This window comes from Rhinoderma darwinii, chromosome 1 (assembly GCF_050947455.1).
Source record: "Rhinoderma darwinii isolate aRhiDar2 chromosome 1, aRhiDar2.hap1, whole genome shotgun sequence".
Taxonomy (NCBI): Eukaryota; Metazoa; Chordata; class Amphibia; order Anura; family Rhinodermatidae; genus Rhinoderma; species Rhinoderma darwinii.
In genome coordinates this window covers 568883250-568903460 of record NC_134687.1, presented here as the reverse complement: position 1 = coordinate 568903460, position 20211 = coordinate 568883250, and the positions used below count along the sequence as shown (strand labels likewise).

At 42.9% G+C, this 20211-nt stretch overlaps 1 protein-coding gene across 1 annotated transcript in view; it reads left to right on the top strand.

Annotated features, from left to right (window-relative positions):
- NLN (neurolysin) overlaps window positions 1-15438 on the top strand; it is a 44159-nt gene extending 28721 nt beyond the window's left edge. The window contains exons 8-10 of the mRNA XM_075847527.1: window positions 9134-9500; window positions 14236-14437; window positions 15430-15438. Of these exons, the coding sequence (XP_075703642.1) occupies window positions 9134-9500; window positions 14236-14437; window positions 15430-15438 (578 nt within the window). The remainder of the gene's footprint in view (window positions 1-9133; window positions 9501-14235; window positions 14438-15429) is intronic.
- The last annotated feature ends 4773 nt before the right edge of the window (window positions 15439-20211 follow it).

Genomic DNA, 20211 nt, shown 5'->3' with positions numbered 1-20211 from the left:
CTGAAAATGACATTCTTGTTGGCCATTACATGACCCCGTAGGGTGAGTGAGATTCAGGCCCTTTCTGCCTTTCCTCCACACACTCTACTATTAGAGGATAGAGTCCTCCTAAAAATCTTACCAGGATTTCTTCCTAAAGTGGTCTCTCCCTTTCATTTAGACCAAGAGATTATTCTTCCCTCCTTTTGCGACTCCCCAAAAAATTGTATCCTGCATTCTGTAGGTTATATACTAAGTATTGTGGGTCAATGCACCAAGATATTCTTGGTTTGTATACATTCTTGTCCTCATATGGTTTATAGTATACACTGGCAAGATTTCTCTAAAGGATTTGCCAGACAAGACACAGCTTCTGTGTCAACGCCCGTGGGCAATCAGTCTGCACCTGCTCCTATGTCTGTGAGACTGACTCCATCTTCCACCACTCAGGATGGCAGGCTTAGGAGTGGGAGAGCCTATCACAGCCTGGCCAGACGGCGCTAGCTCCCGCCCACTGTCTATTTATACCTGCCTTTCCTGTTCCTCCTTTGCCTGTGATTCTTCTATGCTTGTTTCCTGGCTTGCTGCTGCTGCTTGTACTACTCATCATCTGCTTGTTATTGACCTTGGCTTTCTGACCACTCTCCTGCTCAGCGTTTTGTACCTCGTTCTCTGCTGGTTTGACTCGGCTCGTTCACTACTCTTGTTGCTCAAGGTGTCTCCGTGGGCAGCTGCCCCGTTTTCCCTAGCTTCTGTGTACCCTTGTCTGTTTGTCTGTCTTGCACTTACTGAGCGTAGGGACTGTCGCCCAGTTGTACCCCGTCGCTTAGGACGGGTCGTTGCAAGTAGGCAGGGACTGAGTGGCGGGTAGATTAGGGTTCACCTGTCTGTCTCCCTACCCTGTCATTACATAATCACAGGCCCATATACCTAGTCTACCCTGGTCCCTGACACATCTATGGACCCCCTTGAGACCCTGGCTCAGCAGATACAGGGCCTCTCCCTACAGGTCCAGGCCCTGGCTCAGAGGGACAACCTGCGTGATGCTTCCCTGGTAGTGCCCCCCACCTCACCTCTCGAACCCCACCTCAAGTTGCCTGACCGGTTCTCAGGGGACCGGAATACTTTTTTCTCCTTTCGGGAGAGTTGTAGGCTCTATTTTCGCTTAAAGCCTCACTCCTCAGGTTCTGAGAGCCAGCGGGTGGGTATAATTATGTCCCGGCTCCAGGACGGGCCCCAAGAATGGGCCTTCTCCTTGGCTCCTAACGCCCCTGAACTTTCCTCCGTTGATCTTTTCTTTTCTGCTCTCGGGCTCATTTATGACGAGACTGACAAGTCTGCCTTTGCCGAGAGTCAGCTGGTGACCTTACGTCAGGGTAAGAGACCTGTAGAAGAGTATTGTTCTGACTTTAGGAAGTGGTGTGTAGCTTCTCGGTGGAATGACCCTGCCTTGAGGTGCCAGTTTAGGTTGGGTCTGTCGAACGCCCTGAAAGACCTGCTAGTTAGCTATCCCTCTGCTGACTCCCTAGATCAGGTTATGGCTTTAGCGGTACGACTTGACCGACGTCTCAGGGAACGACTACTTGAACGTTTTTGTGCCTTCTCCTCTGACTCCCCAATGATGCCTCCCGAGGTTCCGTTGCTTCGTTCTTCCACGGAAGACTCGGATGTACCTATGCAACTTGGGGCCTCCGTGTCCCCCCAACAACGTAGAGAGTTCCGCAGGAAGAATGGTCTCTGCTTCTACTGTGGGGATGACAAGCATCAAGTGAACAACTGTCCTAGGCGTAAGAATAAGCAGCCGGAAGAACTTCCGCGCCTAAGTGATCATCGGGGAGGTCACTTGGGCGCACAGGTATTTCCCGTAAAGATGAAACCTAATAAAATCTTGCTTCCCTTTCAGGTCTCTTTTGGTGGTAGGTCTGCTACCGGCAGTGCCTTCGTGGATTCAGGGTATTCTGCTAATATTATGTCTGTGGAATTTGCTATGTCTCTAGCTATGCCATTGATTGATTTGCCTAAACCTGTCCCGGTAGTGGGTATCGACTACGCTCCTCTTGCTAATGGTTATTTTACACAGCATACCCCTGTTTTTGAACTCCTTGTTGGCTCCATGCATTTGGAGCAGTGCTCTGTACTGGTGATGCAGGGATTATCGTCCGATTTGGTTTTAGGCCTTCCCTGGTTGCAGATGCATAATCCCATGTTTAACTGGAATACTGGGGATCTTACCAAATGGGGTAATGTCAACATATGTCTCATGGGACTATAAATTATATGTGCTAAGTCACCAGTGAGTGCGGGTTATTATGCTCCCCAGTAACAAATAGAAACTCCAATTAACATTGAATAAAGCACAAGAGAAAAAGGAGTCAGATACTATTAGAAATATAAATTGCCAAAGGCATAGAAAAATACAAATTTTATTAGGACAATACAAAATACATGGTTAAAATAGACTACAAATCAAGAAAACTGTATATCTCCAAATATATAGAAGGGGAACTAGGGTCGCAGTGGTTATGAGTGAATGTACAAAAAAGAGAGCATTTTCTCTAAGGAAGGGTATGTCAATCGCTCTAAGGTAGTTTTAAAATAAGTATGCGGTAAGAGCCAAAATGTACATACATTCATATCCAATATTATTACATATTACCGAGACGGTGAGACTTATAGCAGGCAGTGGGACATGGCAACAGTAATAGATAGTAACAGTAATAAATAGAGATAATCTCTATACATCCACACCTGCTATATTAAATAGACATCGGGTATTTAGCTCAGCCTGTCCTAATCACAAATACAGATAAATACGTATGCAAGTTATAAATGACACTAAAGGTATCTAAATTGCAATGGAGCCAGCACAGCTACCAACCCATATAGTTCCTAGCTCAGCCTGTCCTAATCACAAATACAGGCAAATACGTATGCAAGTTACAAATGACATTAAAGGTATTTAAACTGCAATGGAGCCAGCACAGCTACTAACCCATATAGTTCCGCAGATATAGTAACTCCCAGGTATGGAGAGACTCCAACGCGCGTTTCGCGTGGATGGCTTTTTCAAGGGGTCACAGCGAAATGCGCGTTGGGGTCTCTCCATACCTGGGAGTTACTATATCTGCGGAACTATATGGGTTAGTAGCTGTGCTGGCTCCATTGCAGTTTAAATACCTTTAATGTCATTTGTAACTTGCATACGTATTTGCCTGTATTTGTGATTGAGACAGGCTGAGCTAGGAACTATATGGGTTGGTAGCTGTGCTGGCTCCATTGCAATTTAGATACCTTTAGTGTCATTTATAACTTGCATACGTATTTACCTGTATTTGTGATTAGGACAGGCAGAGCTAAATACCCGATGTCTATTTAATATAGCAGGTGTGGATGTATAGAGATTATCTCTATTTATTACTGTTACTATCTATTACTGTTGCCATGTCCCACTGCCTGCTATAAGTCTCACCGTCTCGGTAATATGTAATAATATTGGATATGAATGTATGTACATTTTGGCTCTTACCGCATACTTATTTTAAAATTACCTTAGAGCTATTGACATACCCTTCCTTAGAGAAAATGCTCTCTTTTTTGTACATTCACTCATAACCACTGTGACCCTAGTTCCCCTCCTATATATTTGGAGATATACAGTTTTCTTGATTTGTAGTCTATTTTAACCATGTATTTTGTATTGTCCTAATAAAATTTGTATTTTTCTATGCCTTTGGCAATTTATATTTCTAATAGTATCTGACTCCTTTTTCTCTTGTGCTTTATTCAAATGGGGTAATGAATGCATGACGTCATGTTTTTCTGTTGATTCTATTTCTCTCCCTGAGGAGGTGAACACTCTACCTGAGTTTGTTCAGGACTTCGCTGATGTTTTCTCTAAAGAGGCCTCCGAAGTGTTATCTCTTCATAGAGAATACGATTGCGCAATCGATTTGGTACCAGGAGCTAAGCTCCCTAAGAGTAGGATATTCAATCTCTCTTGTCCCGAACGTGAGGCCATGAGAGAGTATATCCAGGAATGCCTGGCCAAGTGTTACATTCGCCCCTCTACTTCTCCGGTAGGTGCTGGCTTCTTCTTCGTAGGGAAGAAGGATGGTGGTCTTAGGCCGTGCATAGACTACCGGAACTTGAATAAGGTCACTGTAAGGAACCAGTACCCCCTTCCTTTGATTCCTGAGCTCTTCAATCAGGTTCTCTAAGTTTGATCTACGGGGGGCTTATAACCTTATCCGCATCAAAGAGGGGGATGAGTGGAAGACTGCGTTTAACACGCCCGAAGGTCATTTCGAATACCTCGTCATGCCCTTTGGGTTGTGTAATGCTCCCGCGGTCTTCCAGAATTTCATAAATGAGATTTTAAGAGACTACCTGGGGGTATTTCTTGTAGTGTACCTTGATGACATACTTGTGTTTTCCAAGGACTGGTCCTCCCACATTGAGAATGTCAGGAAAGTGCTCCAGGTCCTTCGGGAAAACAAACTGTTTGCTAAGACCGAAAAATGTGTGGGGTGCAAGAGATACCATTTTTGGGTCAAATCCTCACTCCTCATGAATTCCGCATGGACCCCGCCAAGGTCCAGGCTGTGGCGGAATGGGTCCAACCTGCCTCCCTGAAGGCGTTACAGTGCTTCCTGGGATTCGCTAATTATTACAGGAGATTTATTGCTAACTCCTCGGTCATCGCTAAGCCTCTTACGGATCTCACTCGCAAAGGTGCTGATCTCCTCCACTGGCCTCCTGAGGCTGTCCAGGCTTTTGAGGTCCTTAAGAAGTGCTTTATCTCGGCCCCAGTGCTGGTTCAGCCCAACCAAATGGAGCCATTCATCGTGGAGGTTGATGCCTCCGAGGTGGGAGTGGGTGCTGTCTTGTCCCAGGGTACCAGGTCCCTCACTCATCTCCGTCCCTGTGCCTACTTCTCCAGGAAGTTTTCGCCCACTGAGAGTAACTATGATATTGGCAACCGCGAACTCTTAGCCATTAAATGGGCATTTGAAGAGAGGCGCCACTTCCTGGAGGGGGCTAGGCACCAGGTAACGGTCCTTACTGACCACAAGAATCTGGTTTTCTTATAATCTGCCCGGAGGCTAAACCCGAGACAAGCTCGATGGGCGTTATTTTTTACCAGATTCAACTTTTTGGTCACCTATAGGGCTGGGTCTAAAAATATTAAGGCTGACGCTGTCACGTAGCTTCATGGCCAGCCCTCCTTCGGAGGAAGATCCTGCTTGTATTTTGCCTCCAGGTATAATCATTTCCTCTATTGATTCTGATTTAGTCTCCGAAATTGCGGCTGATCAAGGTTCAGCTCCCGGGAACTTTCCTGAGAACAAGCTGTTTGTTCCCCTGCAACTCCGGCTAAGGGTACTTAGGGAAAATCATGACTCTGCACTATCTGGCCATCCAGGCATCCTTGGTACCAAGCACCTCATTGCCAGAAACTACTGGTGGCCTGGGTTGCTTAAAGACGTTAAGGCCTACGTCGCCGCTTGTGAGGTTTGTGCTAGGTCCAAGACTCCCAGGTCCCGACCAGCGGGCTTACTAGGTTCTTTGCCCATTCCCCAGAGACCTTGGACCAATATCTCCATTGATTTTATCACCGATTTGCCTCCATCTCAAGGCAAGTCGGTGGTGTGGGTTGTAGTAGACCGCTTCAGTAAGATGTGCCCCTCAAGAAACTACCCAATGTTAAGACGTTAGCTACCTTGTTTGTCAAACACATCCTGCGTCTCCATGGGGTTCCTGTCAATATTGTTTCTGACAGAGGGGTACAATTTGTTTCATTGTTTTGGAGAGCCTTCTGTAAAAAGTTGGAGATTGATCTGTCCTTCTCCTCGGCTTTCCATCCTGAAACTAATGGCCAAACGGAGAGGACTAATCAGTCTCTAGAACAATATTTAAGGTGTTTTATCTCTGACTGTCAACATGATTGGGTCTCATTCATTCCCCTCGCCGAATTTTCCCTTAATAACCGGGTCAGTAACTCGTCAGGGGTCTCCCCCTTTTTCTGTAATTTTGGGTTTAATCCACGGTTCTCCTCCGTTTCACCTGGTAGTTCCAACAATCCCGAGGTAGATGTCGTTCATCAGGAACTGTGTACAGTCTGGGCCCAGGTTCAGAAGAACCTAGAGGCGTCCCAGAGCATACAAAAGATTCAGGCAGATAGAAGACGTTCTGCTAACCCCTTGTTTGTGGTCGGGGATCTGGTGTGGCTATCTTCTAAAAATTTGCACCTTAAAGTCCGGTCCAAGAAGTTTGCTCCCCGGTTTATAGGGCCGTACAAGGTCATTGAAGTCCTTAACCCTGTCTCCTTCCGACTGGAGTTGCCGCCGTCTTTTCGAGTGCACGACGTCTTTCATGCCTCCCTCCTTAAACGCTGCTCCCCGTCCTTGGCTCCCTCAAGGAAACCTCCGGTCCCTGTTCTCACCCCTGAGGGGGTAGAATTCGAGGTGGCCAAGATTGGGGACAGCAGGATGGTCCAAGGCTCCCTCCAGTACCTGGTCCATTGGAGGGGATACGGGCCTGAGGAGAGGACTTGGGTACCCGACCGGGATGTTCACGCTGGGGTATTGCTCAGGAGGTTCCACCTTCGTTTCCCCAATAAACCAGGTCCATCTAGAAAGGGTCCGGTGGCCCCTCATAAAAGGGGGGGTACTGTAAAGGATTTGCCAGACACAGCTTCTGTGTCAACGCCCGTGGGAAATCAGTCTGCACCTGCTCCTATGTCTGTGAGACTGACTCCATCTTCCACCACTCAGGATGGCAGGCTTAGGAGTGGGAGAGCCTATCACAGCCTGGCCAGACGGAGCTAGCTGCCGCCCACTGTCTATTTATACCTGCCTTTCCTGTTCCTCCTTTGCCTGTGATTCTTCTATGCTGGTTTCCTGGCTTGCTGCTGCTGCTTGTACTACTCCTCATCATCTGCTTGTTATTGACCTTGGCTTTCTGACCACTCTCCTGCTCAGCGTTTTGTACCTCATTCTCTCCTGGTTTGAATCGGCTCGTTCACTACTCTTGTTGCTCACGGTGTCTCCGTGGGCAGCTGCCCCGTTTTCCCTAGCTTCTGTGTACCCTTGTCTGTTTGTCTGTCTTGCACTTACTGAGCGTAGGGACCGTCGCCCAGTTGTACCCCGTCGCTTAGGACGGGTCGTTGCAAGTAGGCAGGGACTGAGTGGCGGGTAGATTAGGGCTCACCTGTCTGTCTCCCTACCCTGTCATTACAATTTCTTACCTGAATGTACGAATAGGTTATGTGTGCATCAGGTTATAGCCTTTTTCTGGAAAAAGGCAATATAATATAAGGCAATAGTTAAAGGATGTATCTAAGGAAAACACAATTATAGCCTATTCTTAGGATAGGCCATCAATGTTTGATTCGTTGGAGTGTGACTCCCGAAACACCTGGTCACCAGCAGAATGAAGATGTGCGATGCTCCAGCTTCATTGTTTGCACAGTTACAGCGGCTCGGGCATATGGGTGGCTGTGCCTGGTATTTGCAGCTCAATCCTATTCATTGAAATTGGGAGAGGGGTCCTTTTTCACTAGAATGGGACTGAGCTGCCATCAACGTTTGGATTCTGTTCTTAGTAATTTAAATGCCGCGATCTCTATTGAACGCGGCATTTAACGGGTTAAACAAGCGGGATCGCGCTAAAGCGCGATCCCGCTCATAACCCGGAAGTGTCGGCTGTAACACACAGCCGACACACTCGCTCTATGGAGCGGACCCAGCCCGTGAGCCCGCTCCATATTCCCCCACCCGGGGTGCGCCGTATATATATGGCGGATGTCGGGAAGGGGTTAATGTGCTAAATGACTATTCTAGCTGCAAACGTCTGGTTTTTAATGCAATATCTACATAGGTGTATAGAGGCCCATTTCCAGCAACCATCACTCCAGTGTTCTAATGGTACATTGTGTTTGCTAACTGTGTTAGAAGGCTAATGGATGATTAGAAAACACTTGAAAACCCTTGTGCAATTATGTTAGCACCGCTGTAAACCGTTTTGCTGTTTAGAGGAGCTATAAAACTGACCTTCCTTTGAGCTAGTTGAGAATCTGGAGCATTACATTTGTGGGTTCGATTAAACTCTCAAAATGGCTAGAAAAAGAGCGCTTTCATGTGAAACTCTGCAGTCTATTCTTGTTCTTAGTAATGAAGGCTATTCCATGCGAGAAATTGCCAAGAAACTGAAGATTTCCTACAACGGTGTGTACTACTCCCTTCAGAGGACAGCACAAACAGGCTCTAACCAGAGTAGAAAGAGAAATGGGAGGCCCCGCTGCACAACTGAGCAACAAGACAAGTACATTAGAGTCCCTAGTTTGAGAAATAGACGCCTCACAGGTCCTCAACTGGCAGCTTCATTAAATAGTACCCACAAAACGCCAGTGTCAACGTCTACAGTGAAGAGGCCACTCCGGGATGCTGGCCTTCAGGGCAGAGTGGCAAAGAAAAAGCCATATCTGAGACATATCTATCACTCCATTTTGCAACGCCATGCCATACCCTGTGGACAGTGCTTGATTGGAGCCAATTTCATCCTACAACAAGACTATGACCCAAAGCACACCTCCAAATTATGCAAGAACTATTTAGGGAAGAAGCAGGCAGCTGGTATTCTATCTGTAATGGAGTGGCCAGCGCAGTCACCAGATCTCAACCCCATAGAGTTGTTGTGGGAGCAGCTTGACCGTATGGTACGCGAGAAGTGCCCATCAAGCCAATCCAACTTGTGGGAATGCCTTCTGGAAGCATGGGGTAAAATTTCTCCCGATAACCTCAGCAAATTAACAGCTAGAAAGCCAAAGGTCTGCAATGCTGTAATTGCTGCACATGGAGCATTCTTTGACGAAAGCAAAGTTTGAAGGAGAAAATTATTTTAAATAAAAATCATTATTTCTAACCTTGTCAATGTCTTGACTATATTTTCTAGTCATTTTGCAACTCATTTGATAAATATAAGTGTGAGTTTTCATGGAAAACACAAAATTGTCTGGGTGACCCCAAACTTTTGAACGGTAGTGTATATATATAACCTGATACAGATTAGCCCAAAGAAACGCACAATGCAATCCAAATACAAGCTGAGTAATTAAATTTGCCTAAAAATATATTCCGTGTATGTTTCTGTACAGATAATCTGAAAACGAAGGTAAAGACTTTAGGTCAAGAAGAGAAGTTGCTTATTTTAAAAATGAAAAGTAAGGAATGTGAAGAAGGAGCCCTGGAGTTTGATGGTAAAATCAATGCCTGGGACCTGCACTACTACCTCACCCGTATTGTGGAGACCAAGTATTCTGTAGATCAGGACAAGCTGCAGGAGTATTTCCCTATGGAGACAGTCACAAAAAAACTGCTGTGCATTTACCAGGAGCTGCTCGGTCTGCGATTCGAGCGTGTGAAGAATGCTCATGTGTGGCATGAAAGTGTGACTCTATACGCTGTGTATGACCGTGCAACAGGAGATGTTCTAGGCCAATTCTATCTGGACCTGTACCCAAGGTAATTTATGTACAGAACCGAACTACATTTCACAGAGATATACCAAAGTGCATTACAAAAATTGCTCAAAAGACCATATACATTTGTGTTGTAAGAAACTTTTGTTCTATTTATTTTATCATACAACTGTGTTTATCTGTGTTTAAAATAAGGTAAATTGACAAAATTAAGAGTGGCCTGCTGGTATGCTTAACCCTTTCAATGCCAGGGACATATGTAATACATCATGACTTTAAACGCTTTCCACAGCTAGAATATATGGGCTAGATCTTGGTATCGTATTAAAGCCAAAAATACTAGCTTTAAAATGAATCTAGGCTCAATTTTCCTGGCGGCAGCACTCTTTTTTTGACCTTAGGGAGGAGCATGGAAAGTTTTACTTCCTGGTGCTGCGTCAATGTAAGGGAGGGGAGGGAGGGGAAGATGAGAGTGAGAACTGGAAGAAAGATCACAGCCTGTTACTGTCCTCCTGTACAACCCACAAGTGACCACGGGGGATATAGGAACTTTTCTTCATGTTAACACCCCCTTACCAATGAGAATAGATGTGTTATCTGATTGTCACACATAGGGGGGACCTTATTTTTCTTTGTATTAAAGGGGTGAGAATATGGGCAATTGCACATCTTATCACCTTCCGCGACTAATCAGGACATTTATCCATTGTGACTTAAATGTCTACTGGTGTCTGGATCACAGAGATATTTGGTCTCTTCAGTTTGATGACTTTCTGAAGATATGTCAATGTAGACATAGACATAAGTGACCTGTATGAACTCTTTTTTTGCATTTTGGGCTCTCTTTGGGTCAGACATTAAAGAGGCTCTGTCAAAACATTATAAGTGCCCTATCTACATAAGGAGATCGGCGCTATAATGTAGGTGACAGTAATGCTTTTTATTTCGAAAAACTATCTATTTTAAACCACTTTAGCATAAAGCTAAAAATCGCTCATAATGAGTTTCTTAATGCCCAAGTGGGCGTGTTTTTACGTTAGACTAAGTGGGCATTGTACAGAGGAGTGTATGACGCTGACCAATCAGCGTCATGCACTTCTCTCCATTCATTTACACTGCACTAGCAATATAGTTATATCGCTATGTGCAGCTTCATACAAACACTATAACATTACTACAGTGTCCTGATAATGAATAAACATCACTACCAGCCTGGATGTGATGTTTATTCAGAATCCTGACCACTTCTGAATCTTTTCTGTGAGATTCCAGCAAGGCAAGCGTAATCTCACGAGATTACGATGTAACCTGTCATTTCAAATGAGATTACGCTTGCCTTGCTGGAATCTCACAGAAAAGATTCAGAAGTGTCAGGATTCTGAATAAACATCACGTCCAGGCTGGTAGTGATGTATATTCATTATCAGGACACTACAGTAATGTTAGTGTTTGTGTATGAAGCTGCACATAACAATATAACTATATCGCTAGTGCAGTGTAAATGAATGGAGAGGAGTGTATGACGCTGATTGGTCAGCATCATACACTCCCCTGTACAACGCCCACTTGGTCTAAAGTAAAACACGCCCACTTGGGCATTAAGAAACTCATTAGCATAAAGCTAAAAATCGCTCATAGTGTTTTAAAATAGATTGTTTTTCTAAATTTAATCATTACTGTCACCTACACTATAGCGCCGATCTTCTTATATAGGAGATAGGGCACTTATAATGTGGTGACAGAGCCTCTTTAAGCCACAAACATTAAGTTTAATGCATTTTTTATAAAACTTTACACTTTGTTGCAAAATTGCATTAAGGTGCCCATTATTGTAAAGGACTTGATTGCATTTTCACAATGTGTCAAGTATCTACTTTCAGGGTTTTCCCAAACATTTTAATTGATGGGGCTGCTGATTGGTTGGGATCTCAGGGGTCAGATCCCACCATTTAAATATTTACCAACTATCCGAAGGAAAGGCCATCAATTGAAAAGCACAAACAACCCCTTAACCATATACTTGATACAGATGAGGGTACGCACTGGAAATTAGTGCCGTACTGTGAGTAAGCGGCGTGACTGCACAGTGGAGTGGATACATTACACCAGGGAATTGCAGGGGTTTTGCCGTCCTGCAGCCACCACTAGAGGGAACTTACTGCATACTGTATATGCATTAAACTCCATAATAAAATAGAAAATAACTCCATAATAAAACAGTATATAGTAAATTCTTAAGCTTCTCCTAGTAGCAGCTGCAGAAGTTAGCATGTTGTGTTTTAATTCTGTGTCTGTGCAGGGGATTTGGAGCTCTGTATTAGAAAAATTGAGCTCCTACTAGTAGAAATCTATATTAAGAAACTAAATCAACCACAGAATTTTGTACCTAAAAATGTACATGATGATAAAAGGTAGAGATTCACTTAAAATTAACAGACCTTCAGGAGTTAGAGACATTTTACCTGGGATGTCATTATTTTATCTCTTATGCTGACTGCTTACCATATAACTGCTGGCTAAAAGGTCTTTCATCTTACAGCGAAATCTTTTAAAGAGAACCTTTCACCTGCCCATACATGTGCAGCATGTAATGGGCACTGCTTCACAAACCCTGTCTCACTTGAAATTATTTTTCTAACTTCCTCTGTTCTATAGATATCGGTGCCGTTATATTTGGTGCCCAATATGTAAATAACCCCCTGAACTGTCATTGGAGCTGTGCAAGCGTGCGGGCGTGCATGCGCTCACTCTTCAGCTCTCGGCAGATATTGCGACATCACAGTCTTGTCGTTCTTGTCTGCCGAGAGCTGAAGAGTGAGATCGCGCACCCGCGGGCATAGCTCCGACGCCGCTGCCGACGATACTCCCGCCGCCATGGAACAGAAGAAGAAAAATTAATTCTTCTCCCCTTCTGTTCCATGGCGGCAGCGGTGCAGTGCGTGCGCAGGCTCTCCTCTCCATCTCTTGTCAGTCAGTGAAGGAAAGACTGTGTGATCTCGCGAGTGAGATCACCCAGCACAAGCAGCTGTGACACTGTCTGTAGCTGACTGGACAGTGTCACAGCGATATTGCACGCCCCCTTGTTATTTACACGCTCCATTGACCGTTCAGGGGGTTATTTACATATCGGGCGCCAAATATAACGGCTCCGATATGTAAATAACGGAGGAAGTTAGAAAGATCATTTCAAGTGAGACAAGGTTTGTGAAGCCCTGCCCATTAAATGCTGCATATGTATGGGCAGGTGAAATGTTCTCTTTAATCTGCATACCCTGCCAAAAAATGAAGCTTCTAGCTGACCATAAATGGCAGACCCCTCGCCAACCTTAAGCATTCCAATAATCTTGGCTTTTTTTATAATATGATTTTTTATTGCAAGTTTTAATAAAATAAAATAGAAAACAAATAACGGGATAAGGCAATGGACACTATGAGTATAGTATACACCAAACAAGCCGGTCTTTCCAGGAGCTATCTGAATAAGAGAAAAAGACACGTGGTACATCATCCAAACAGAAATAATATAAAAATATCCTGTATAATCGAGATCTAGGCCAGACCTGTAATAGAAAAATAATCTGTTCCCTTAGAAAGACATGCATACGTGCCTGTGGTTTAACACCTCTCCATATACACCCAAATAGGATGTATACTAACAAAAAATGAGGACAAGGGGATTCTGGATGGCTCTAGAAGGTGGAAGTTCATCGGTCAGCATCAACCGCAACCATATTTTTCATCTGCACCAGGTGGTTCATCTCAGCCACGCATCCCAGCACATAATCATGAACCTGGTTGATGAGATATCTTCTTGTCCTCTGCTCTTATGTTCTGCTGGAAAGATCTTCGGAATATAACCAGTACAGCATGAGTGATGAACGGCAGCAGATTTTTTCCTGGATTCTTGTGAAACCATCTCTATGTAGGATCACAGCTTGCATCCTTTGGTAGTCTTAGTTATTGGGCCATGGATGGCCATCTTTTTTCATGGTTTTGTAAGTAATCCAAGTGGTTTCTGTCTGAACCATCCATTCCTTTTAACCCTTATTTACTTGAGTATCTCTAGACATAAGAAATCTGTTTCCCACAAAGCATCCAAGTGGATATCCAAATGTAACAAAAGTATAAGTCTATCCATGTGATAATGTCTGAGGTGACTGTACTCTACAATCCCAGTTTTTGTGTCTGAAGGCCACATATTTGTTGTGCAGGACTATTTATATAATTTGATGATCGCTCGGGAAGATCTGTTAAAGGTTCAGTTTTTAGTGATCCATCTATACTGTAAATATGATATGTAAGGCAAATCTTCATTATACCTTGTATGTGTGAAATTGTGTCATTGTCATGACATATTTGTCACATGAATGCTCCCATTCTCTTTGCTTAGGAAAATTCTGAGCTACAATGAGAACGTAGTGATAAGCAGTCAATGTAACTGTTATTAAACATTTCCAAAAATAATGATTTTTCTAAGCATTTAATTAAATAATAACATTGGCAGTCAAGCAAAATAGCAAATGAAGAATGACCGTGCATGAGGGTTGAGGCCCAAGAATGGTCGATGGGGGCTGCAGCTGCCGTGTTCCCATGTTCCTGACCTGTCTAATTTACTTAAACTAAAAATACTTTTCATCACTACTTCAGTATTCTGAGAGCCCTGTAGTTAAAGTGTTACTAAACTTTCATAAAACTTTTTGTGACACTTTTTAATTCTTATTTATCTGCTTTATTTGTTTGCATCTACTAACATTTTCCAATCTTTCTTTAACCCCAAGGGAAGGAAAGTATGGGCACGCTGCATGTTTTGGCTTACAGCCAGGCTGTCTCCTCCCGGATGGAAGTAAGATGATGTCTGCAGCAGCAATGGTGGCAAACTTCAGCAAACCTTCAACCACTCGGCCCTCACTGCTGAGACATGATGAAGTGAAAACTTACTTCCATGAGTTCGGCCACGTGATGCACCAGATATGTGCACAGGTCAGTGTCATCCTATTATAATGTCTTTATTTTGCTTGATATAAAATATTGTATTTTACATGAATCCTCAGTTGTAACTATTGCTTTAATGATATGGAAAACTAAACGATATGGAATTTTTTATTGCATAATATTTAGGGCAATGGCAACTTTATTGTATGTTCAATGTTTTATGGATGTATAAGCTGCTTGACCCCTCGAGGACCCAGCCAATCTTAGCCATTCCTCTTTGTTCTCCTGTGTTTATTACCTAAGTATGCCCTAACAGTCAATATGGCCATAGTACCCTGGGATTCCTTGTGACACGATCAACTGGGGTAACATTCCTTTGTCTTTGCTCTTGTATTCCATGATCAGCTTTTGATCGCAACATACAAGGGTTTAAATGGCGAAGATCAGAGGTTTCTGCACCTGGGTATTACAGTTGTTGTCACGCTCCTGATCGCATGAGCATAGTAGTAGTAGGCTTGTTACCTCATCATGTGCCGCCACGAGGATCTGTGCGCAGATTGGATTTGCAGACTTGGATCGGTAAGCTGGAGGATTCCTCCCCCTTTCTTTTTTGTTTACATAGTAGTAGTACCTACGCTAGTTTCCACTGCCAGGGTACCCCTATGCAATCCGCATAATGAGAGCTACTCATCATCGTGCAACAGTTTAAAGGGGTTTTCATGCAAAATTGATTGGTGGGGCTCTGGGAGATGAGACCTACCCCAAGAACATGCTATATGGTCATTTGGAGACATGCTCATTATCAACTTTTCTAATATGGTACCACCTATACAGTGAAGATATATTTGAGTTCTTCAAAACAAATAAAATTTTCTGGGTGTGAGATCTTCATGCCACTTTAAACGTGGCATAATATAGTTTTTTTTTTTTTTGTGCCAACAATTATCTTTATTAACTTTATCTTGTCAAAATTTACTCTCTTAATGACCATTTTAGTAGTGTTTCTCCAAAAAGTCCTTTAATTCTCTTTGTGTCTTCAGACTTCTTGAAACCTTCACAATTGATTATATGGAGAGATTTTAAATCTAACCTGATTTTTAGCCTTTGATAAAGTTATCATTTCAAATAAACTCTTCCTCCCTTTATATTCAGCTTCTTCATAAAATATAAAAAGGATAAAGTGTTACACCAGTAGTGTGAAGTATGATGGCATCTTTACTATAATGCACAGTGACATCTGTCCGATTCTATTGCTTGGTGGGAGTGCAGTTTTGTCTGTACCGATTTATTATTACCATTTATAAAAAAGTCTTATTATAGTCTGCAATGTAGGAATTCTTGTATTTTCAGATAGGAAAATCTCAGTCTCTTATTTAAAGGTTAAACTTATGACCAGATCAAGATGTGTTCTGGCCTGGACAGTTAATAGATGGATGAAGGTAGAATGTGAGCAGAGTACTATTTTTCTTGGGATAACCCTTTTTGGTCAAGTACATTTCTCTACTGTTCGGTCCTCAGGCTGTATTTCAATCAATAAGATAGGAGATAGGCTGTCAATGGTGGTCTGCATTGTAATGATGGATTTGCAGGGCATGGTGTCTTTGTATATAAATATGTTTGTAAAGTGAGGCAGGATGAAAAAGATCACGTAAGGCAATGCAAAGCTGAGAAACAGACATTCAGATATGGTAGATCCACTTTATTAACCCCTTCCTGACATTTGTCGTAAGTATTCGACATGGAAAGCCAGTGCTTCCCGAAAAATGTCGTATACTTACGCCAAATGCTTGGCATCGGCTCAGAAGCTGAGTCGGTGCCATCATCCCTGGATGTCAGCTGTATCTGACAGCTGACATCCTGCTGTAACGGGGGGTACCGAAGTTAGCTTCGATCCCCGCCATTAACCCCTTCAATGCAGCCGTCAAAAACGATTGCTGCATTTAAAGTGTTTGCAGCTCATCGACACCCCAGCAATGAAATCGCCGGGTGTTGGTGGCTGCAATGGCAACCGGAGGCCTAATACTGGCCTCCCGGTGGGCCTAGCACGGAAAACTTCCAGCCCCCGCCCGGAAGCAGGGCCTGAAAGGCTTCCGTAGCCGCCAGCAAGATGGCATCTCCTGAGCCGGCGTCATCAGCAGTGGATATCAGCTGTATGTTACAGCTGACATCCACTTGTAAGAGCTAGCTCCGATCACTGCCATTAACCCCTCAGATGCAGCGGCCGGATGCGATCGCTGCATCTTTGTGTTTGCTAGCAGATCGGCAGCTGTGCCCTGCAATCGCACGACTGCCGACTGCTATTATGACACCAGGAGACCTAACAATGGCCTCCTGTTTGCCATTACGGAAGCCGATTAGGCCCCGCTCGGAGGCGAATCCTAAACGGCTTGCTGTCAGTGAATGACTGACAGATCTAATACATTGCATTACATAGGTAGTGCAATGTATTAGAAAAAAAAAATCTGACAGTCGGACCTTCAAGTCCCCTAGTGGGACTAAAGTAAAGTGTAAAAAAAAAAGTGAAAAAAAAGTTGTAAAAAATATAATAAAAGTTTTAAGTAATAAAATAAAACAAAACACAATCGCCCTTTTTCCCTTATCAAGTCCTTTTATAATTGAAAAAAAGAAATAAACCATACATATTTGGTATCGCCGTGACCGTAACGGCCTAAACGATAAAAATATTATGTTGTTTATTCCACGCGGTGAACGGTGTAAAAAAAAAAAAAACTTTAAAAAAATGAAAGAATTTCTTTTTTTGGGTCACTTTGCCCTACAAAAATTGAAATAAGAAGTGATCAAAAAGTCGCATGTATCTAAAAATGGTGCCTATAAAAACTATAGCTCGTCTCGCAAAAAACAAGCCCTTATACAGCTCCGTCGACGAAAAAAGTTATCGTTCTCACAACATGGCGAGAGAAAAAATACATTCTTTTTACACAAGTAATTTTATTGTGCAAAAAGTTGTAAAACATAAAAAAGTGCTATAAATTAGGTATCGCCAGAATGGTACTGATCCGCAGAATAAAGTTAACATGTGATTTATAACCCATGGTGAACGCTGTATAAAAAAATCACTTTGCCTCTCTGAAAAATAGGATAAAAAGTGATCAAAAAGTCGTATGTACCCCAAAATGGTACCAATAATAATTACAGATCGTCCCGCAAAAAAACAGCCCTCATACCACTACGTCTATGAAAAAATAAAATGAGTTAAGGCTTCCATAAGTCAGGAAATAAAAATATGCAGTTATGCAGATCAGAGGGAATCATTTTGTCTGTTTCAAGAGGCGATTTTATCGGGGCCCTAAAATTAGGGATCCAGGAAGGGGAGGACCAAACATATCTGCTAGTAGCGAGGGCGCCCATATTATTCCGGGACAACACTTCCTAGCAAAATTCCTCAAACTGCAAAGGTGCGGAGTGTGGACCAAAATGGGGATAAGTAAAGACACAGTTTATCAGTGCGACACCAGCCTGTGCAGAAATTATTGCTTCACAGCATAACACACATCTATAGATTATTTTATTGTTTACCCCATTATTATACCACCTGACTATGCCCCTGATGTACTCTGCCAAGCTTACATATGCCCCCACATTATAAACAGAAACACCAGTAATACTCAAACAAAACTACTACCAAGCAAAATCTACGCTTCAAAAGCCAAATGGCGCGCCCACTCATCTGAGCCCTACAGCGTGCACAAACAGCCGTTTACTTCCACTTATATGGCACCGCCATACCCGGGAGAATCCTTTTAACAGTTTTTGTGGTGTGTGTCTACAGTGGCATAAGCTGGGCACAACATACTTGCCACTGAATTGGCATATCTGTGGAAAAATTTAAATTTTTACTTTGCACCATACGCAACGCATTCATTAATGGAAAAGACCTGTGGGGTGAAAATCCTCTCCTGAGCCCTGTCAAATGTCCAGGCAAAAGATTAGGGTCCCATTTAGTGTGATTCTAAAACCGGGAAACACAGCATAATAATTAGAGAGCTGTCTTGTTATGGTGGCACAAGCTAAGCACCACATATTGGCATATATATTGAAAAATACCATTTTCACTCTGCAACATCAAGTGCACACTAATTTATGCAAAACACCTGCGGGGTTAACATGCTCACTACATCCCTAGGTGAATACCTTGAGGGGTGTAGTTTAAAAAATGGGTGTCACTTCTGGGGGGTTTCCACTGTTTTGGTCCCACAGGGGTTTTGCAAATGCTACATAGCGACCAGAAACCAATCCAGCAAAATCTGTACTCCGAAAGCCAAATGGCACTCCTTCCCTTCTGAGCCCTGCCGTGTGCCCAAAAATGAGTTTATAACCACATATGGGGTATTGCCATACTCGGGAGAAATTGCTTAACAAATGTTCTTTTTCTGCTTTATTTTTTAAAAAAAACTCTACGTCTTATTGGAAAAAAACAAAACATTTTTATTTTCACTGCCCAATTAAAATAAAATCTATGAAACAGCTGTGGGGTCAAAATGCACACTACATCCCTAGATTCCTCAAGGGGTGTAGTATCACAAATGGAGTCCCTTTTGGGTAGTTTCCACTGTACTGGTACCTTAGGGGCTTTGCAAAAGCGACATGCTTTCAAGAAACCAATCCAGCAAAATTTGTGCTCCAAAAGCCAAATGCCACTCCTTCTCTTCTGTTCCTTGCCATCTGCCCAAACAGCAGTTTATAACCACATATGGGGTATTTCCGTACTCCAGAGAAGTTGCTTTACAAATGATGGGGTTCTTTTTGTCCTTTATTTGTTGAGAAAATAAAAAAATTAGAGCTAAAGCTACGTCTTATTGAAGAAATAGGATTGTTTTTATTTTTACTGCCCAATTCTAATAAATTCTATGAAACACCTGTGGGGTCAAAATGATCACTACACCCCTAGATAATTTCCTCAAGGGGTGTAGTTTCCAAAATGGGGCCACTTGTGGGGGGTTTCCACTGTTTTGGTTCCTCAGGGGCTTTGCAAATGCGACATGGCCTCCGAAAACTATTCCTGCTAAATTTGAGCTGCAAAAGCCAAATGGCGCTCTTTCCCTTCTAAGCCCTGCTGTGGGTCCAAACAGCCGTTTATTACCACATATAGGGTATTGTTTTACTCGGGAGAAATTGCTTTACAAATTTTGTGGTGCTTTTTCTCCTTTAGTCTTTGTGGAAATGAGAAAAAATTAGCTAAACCTACATTTTCTTTGAAAGAATGTAGATTTCCATTTTCACAGCCTACTTCCAATAATTTCTGCAATAAACCTGTATGTCAAAATGCTCACTATACCCCTAGATAATTACCTTACGGGGTGTAGCTTCCGAAATGGGGTCACTTATGGGGGATTTCCACTGTTTTGGCACCGGAAGATCTCTTCAAACCCAACATGATGCCTAAAATATATTCCTATAAAAAGGAGGCCCAAAATCCTCTAGGTACTCCTTTGCTTCTGAGGACGGTGCTTCAGGCTATTAGCAGACTAGGGCCACATGTGGGATATTTCCTAAAACGGCAGAACCTGGACAATAAGTATTGAGTTGCGTTTCTCTGGTAAAACATTGTGTTACCAAAAAAATGGATCAAAAATGAATTTCTGCAACAACAAAAAATTAAATTTGTAAATTTCACCTCTGCTTTGGTTTAATTCCTGTGAAATGTCTAAAGGGTTAAGAAACTTTCTAAATGCTGTTTTGAATACTTTGAGGGGTATTTAAGTTTTTAAAATGGGGTGACTTTTTGGAGGTTTCTAATATATAAGGTTTCTAATATATAAGGCCCTAAAAGCCACTTCACAACTGAACTGGCCCCTGTAAAA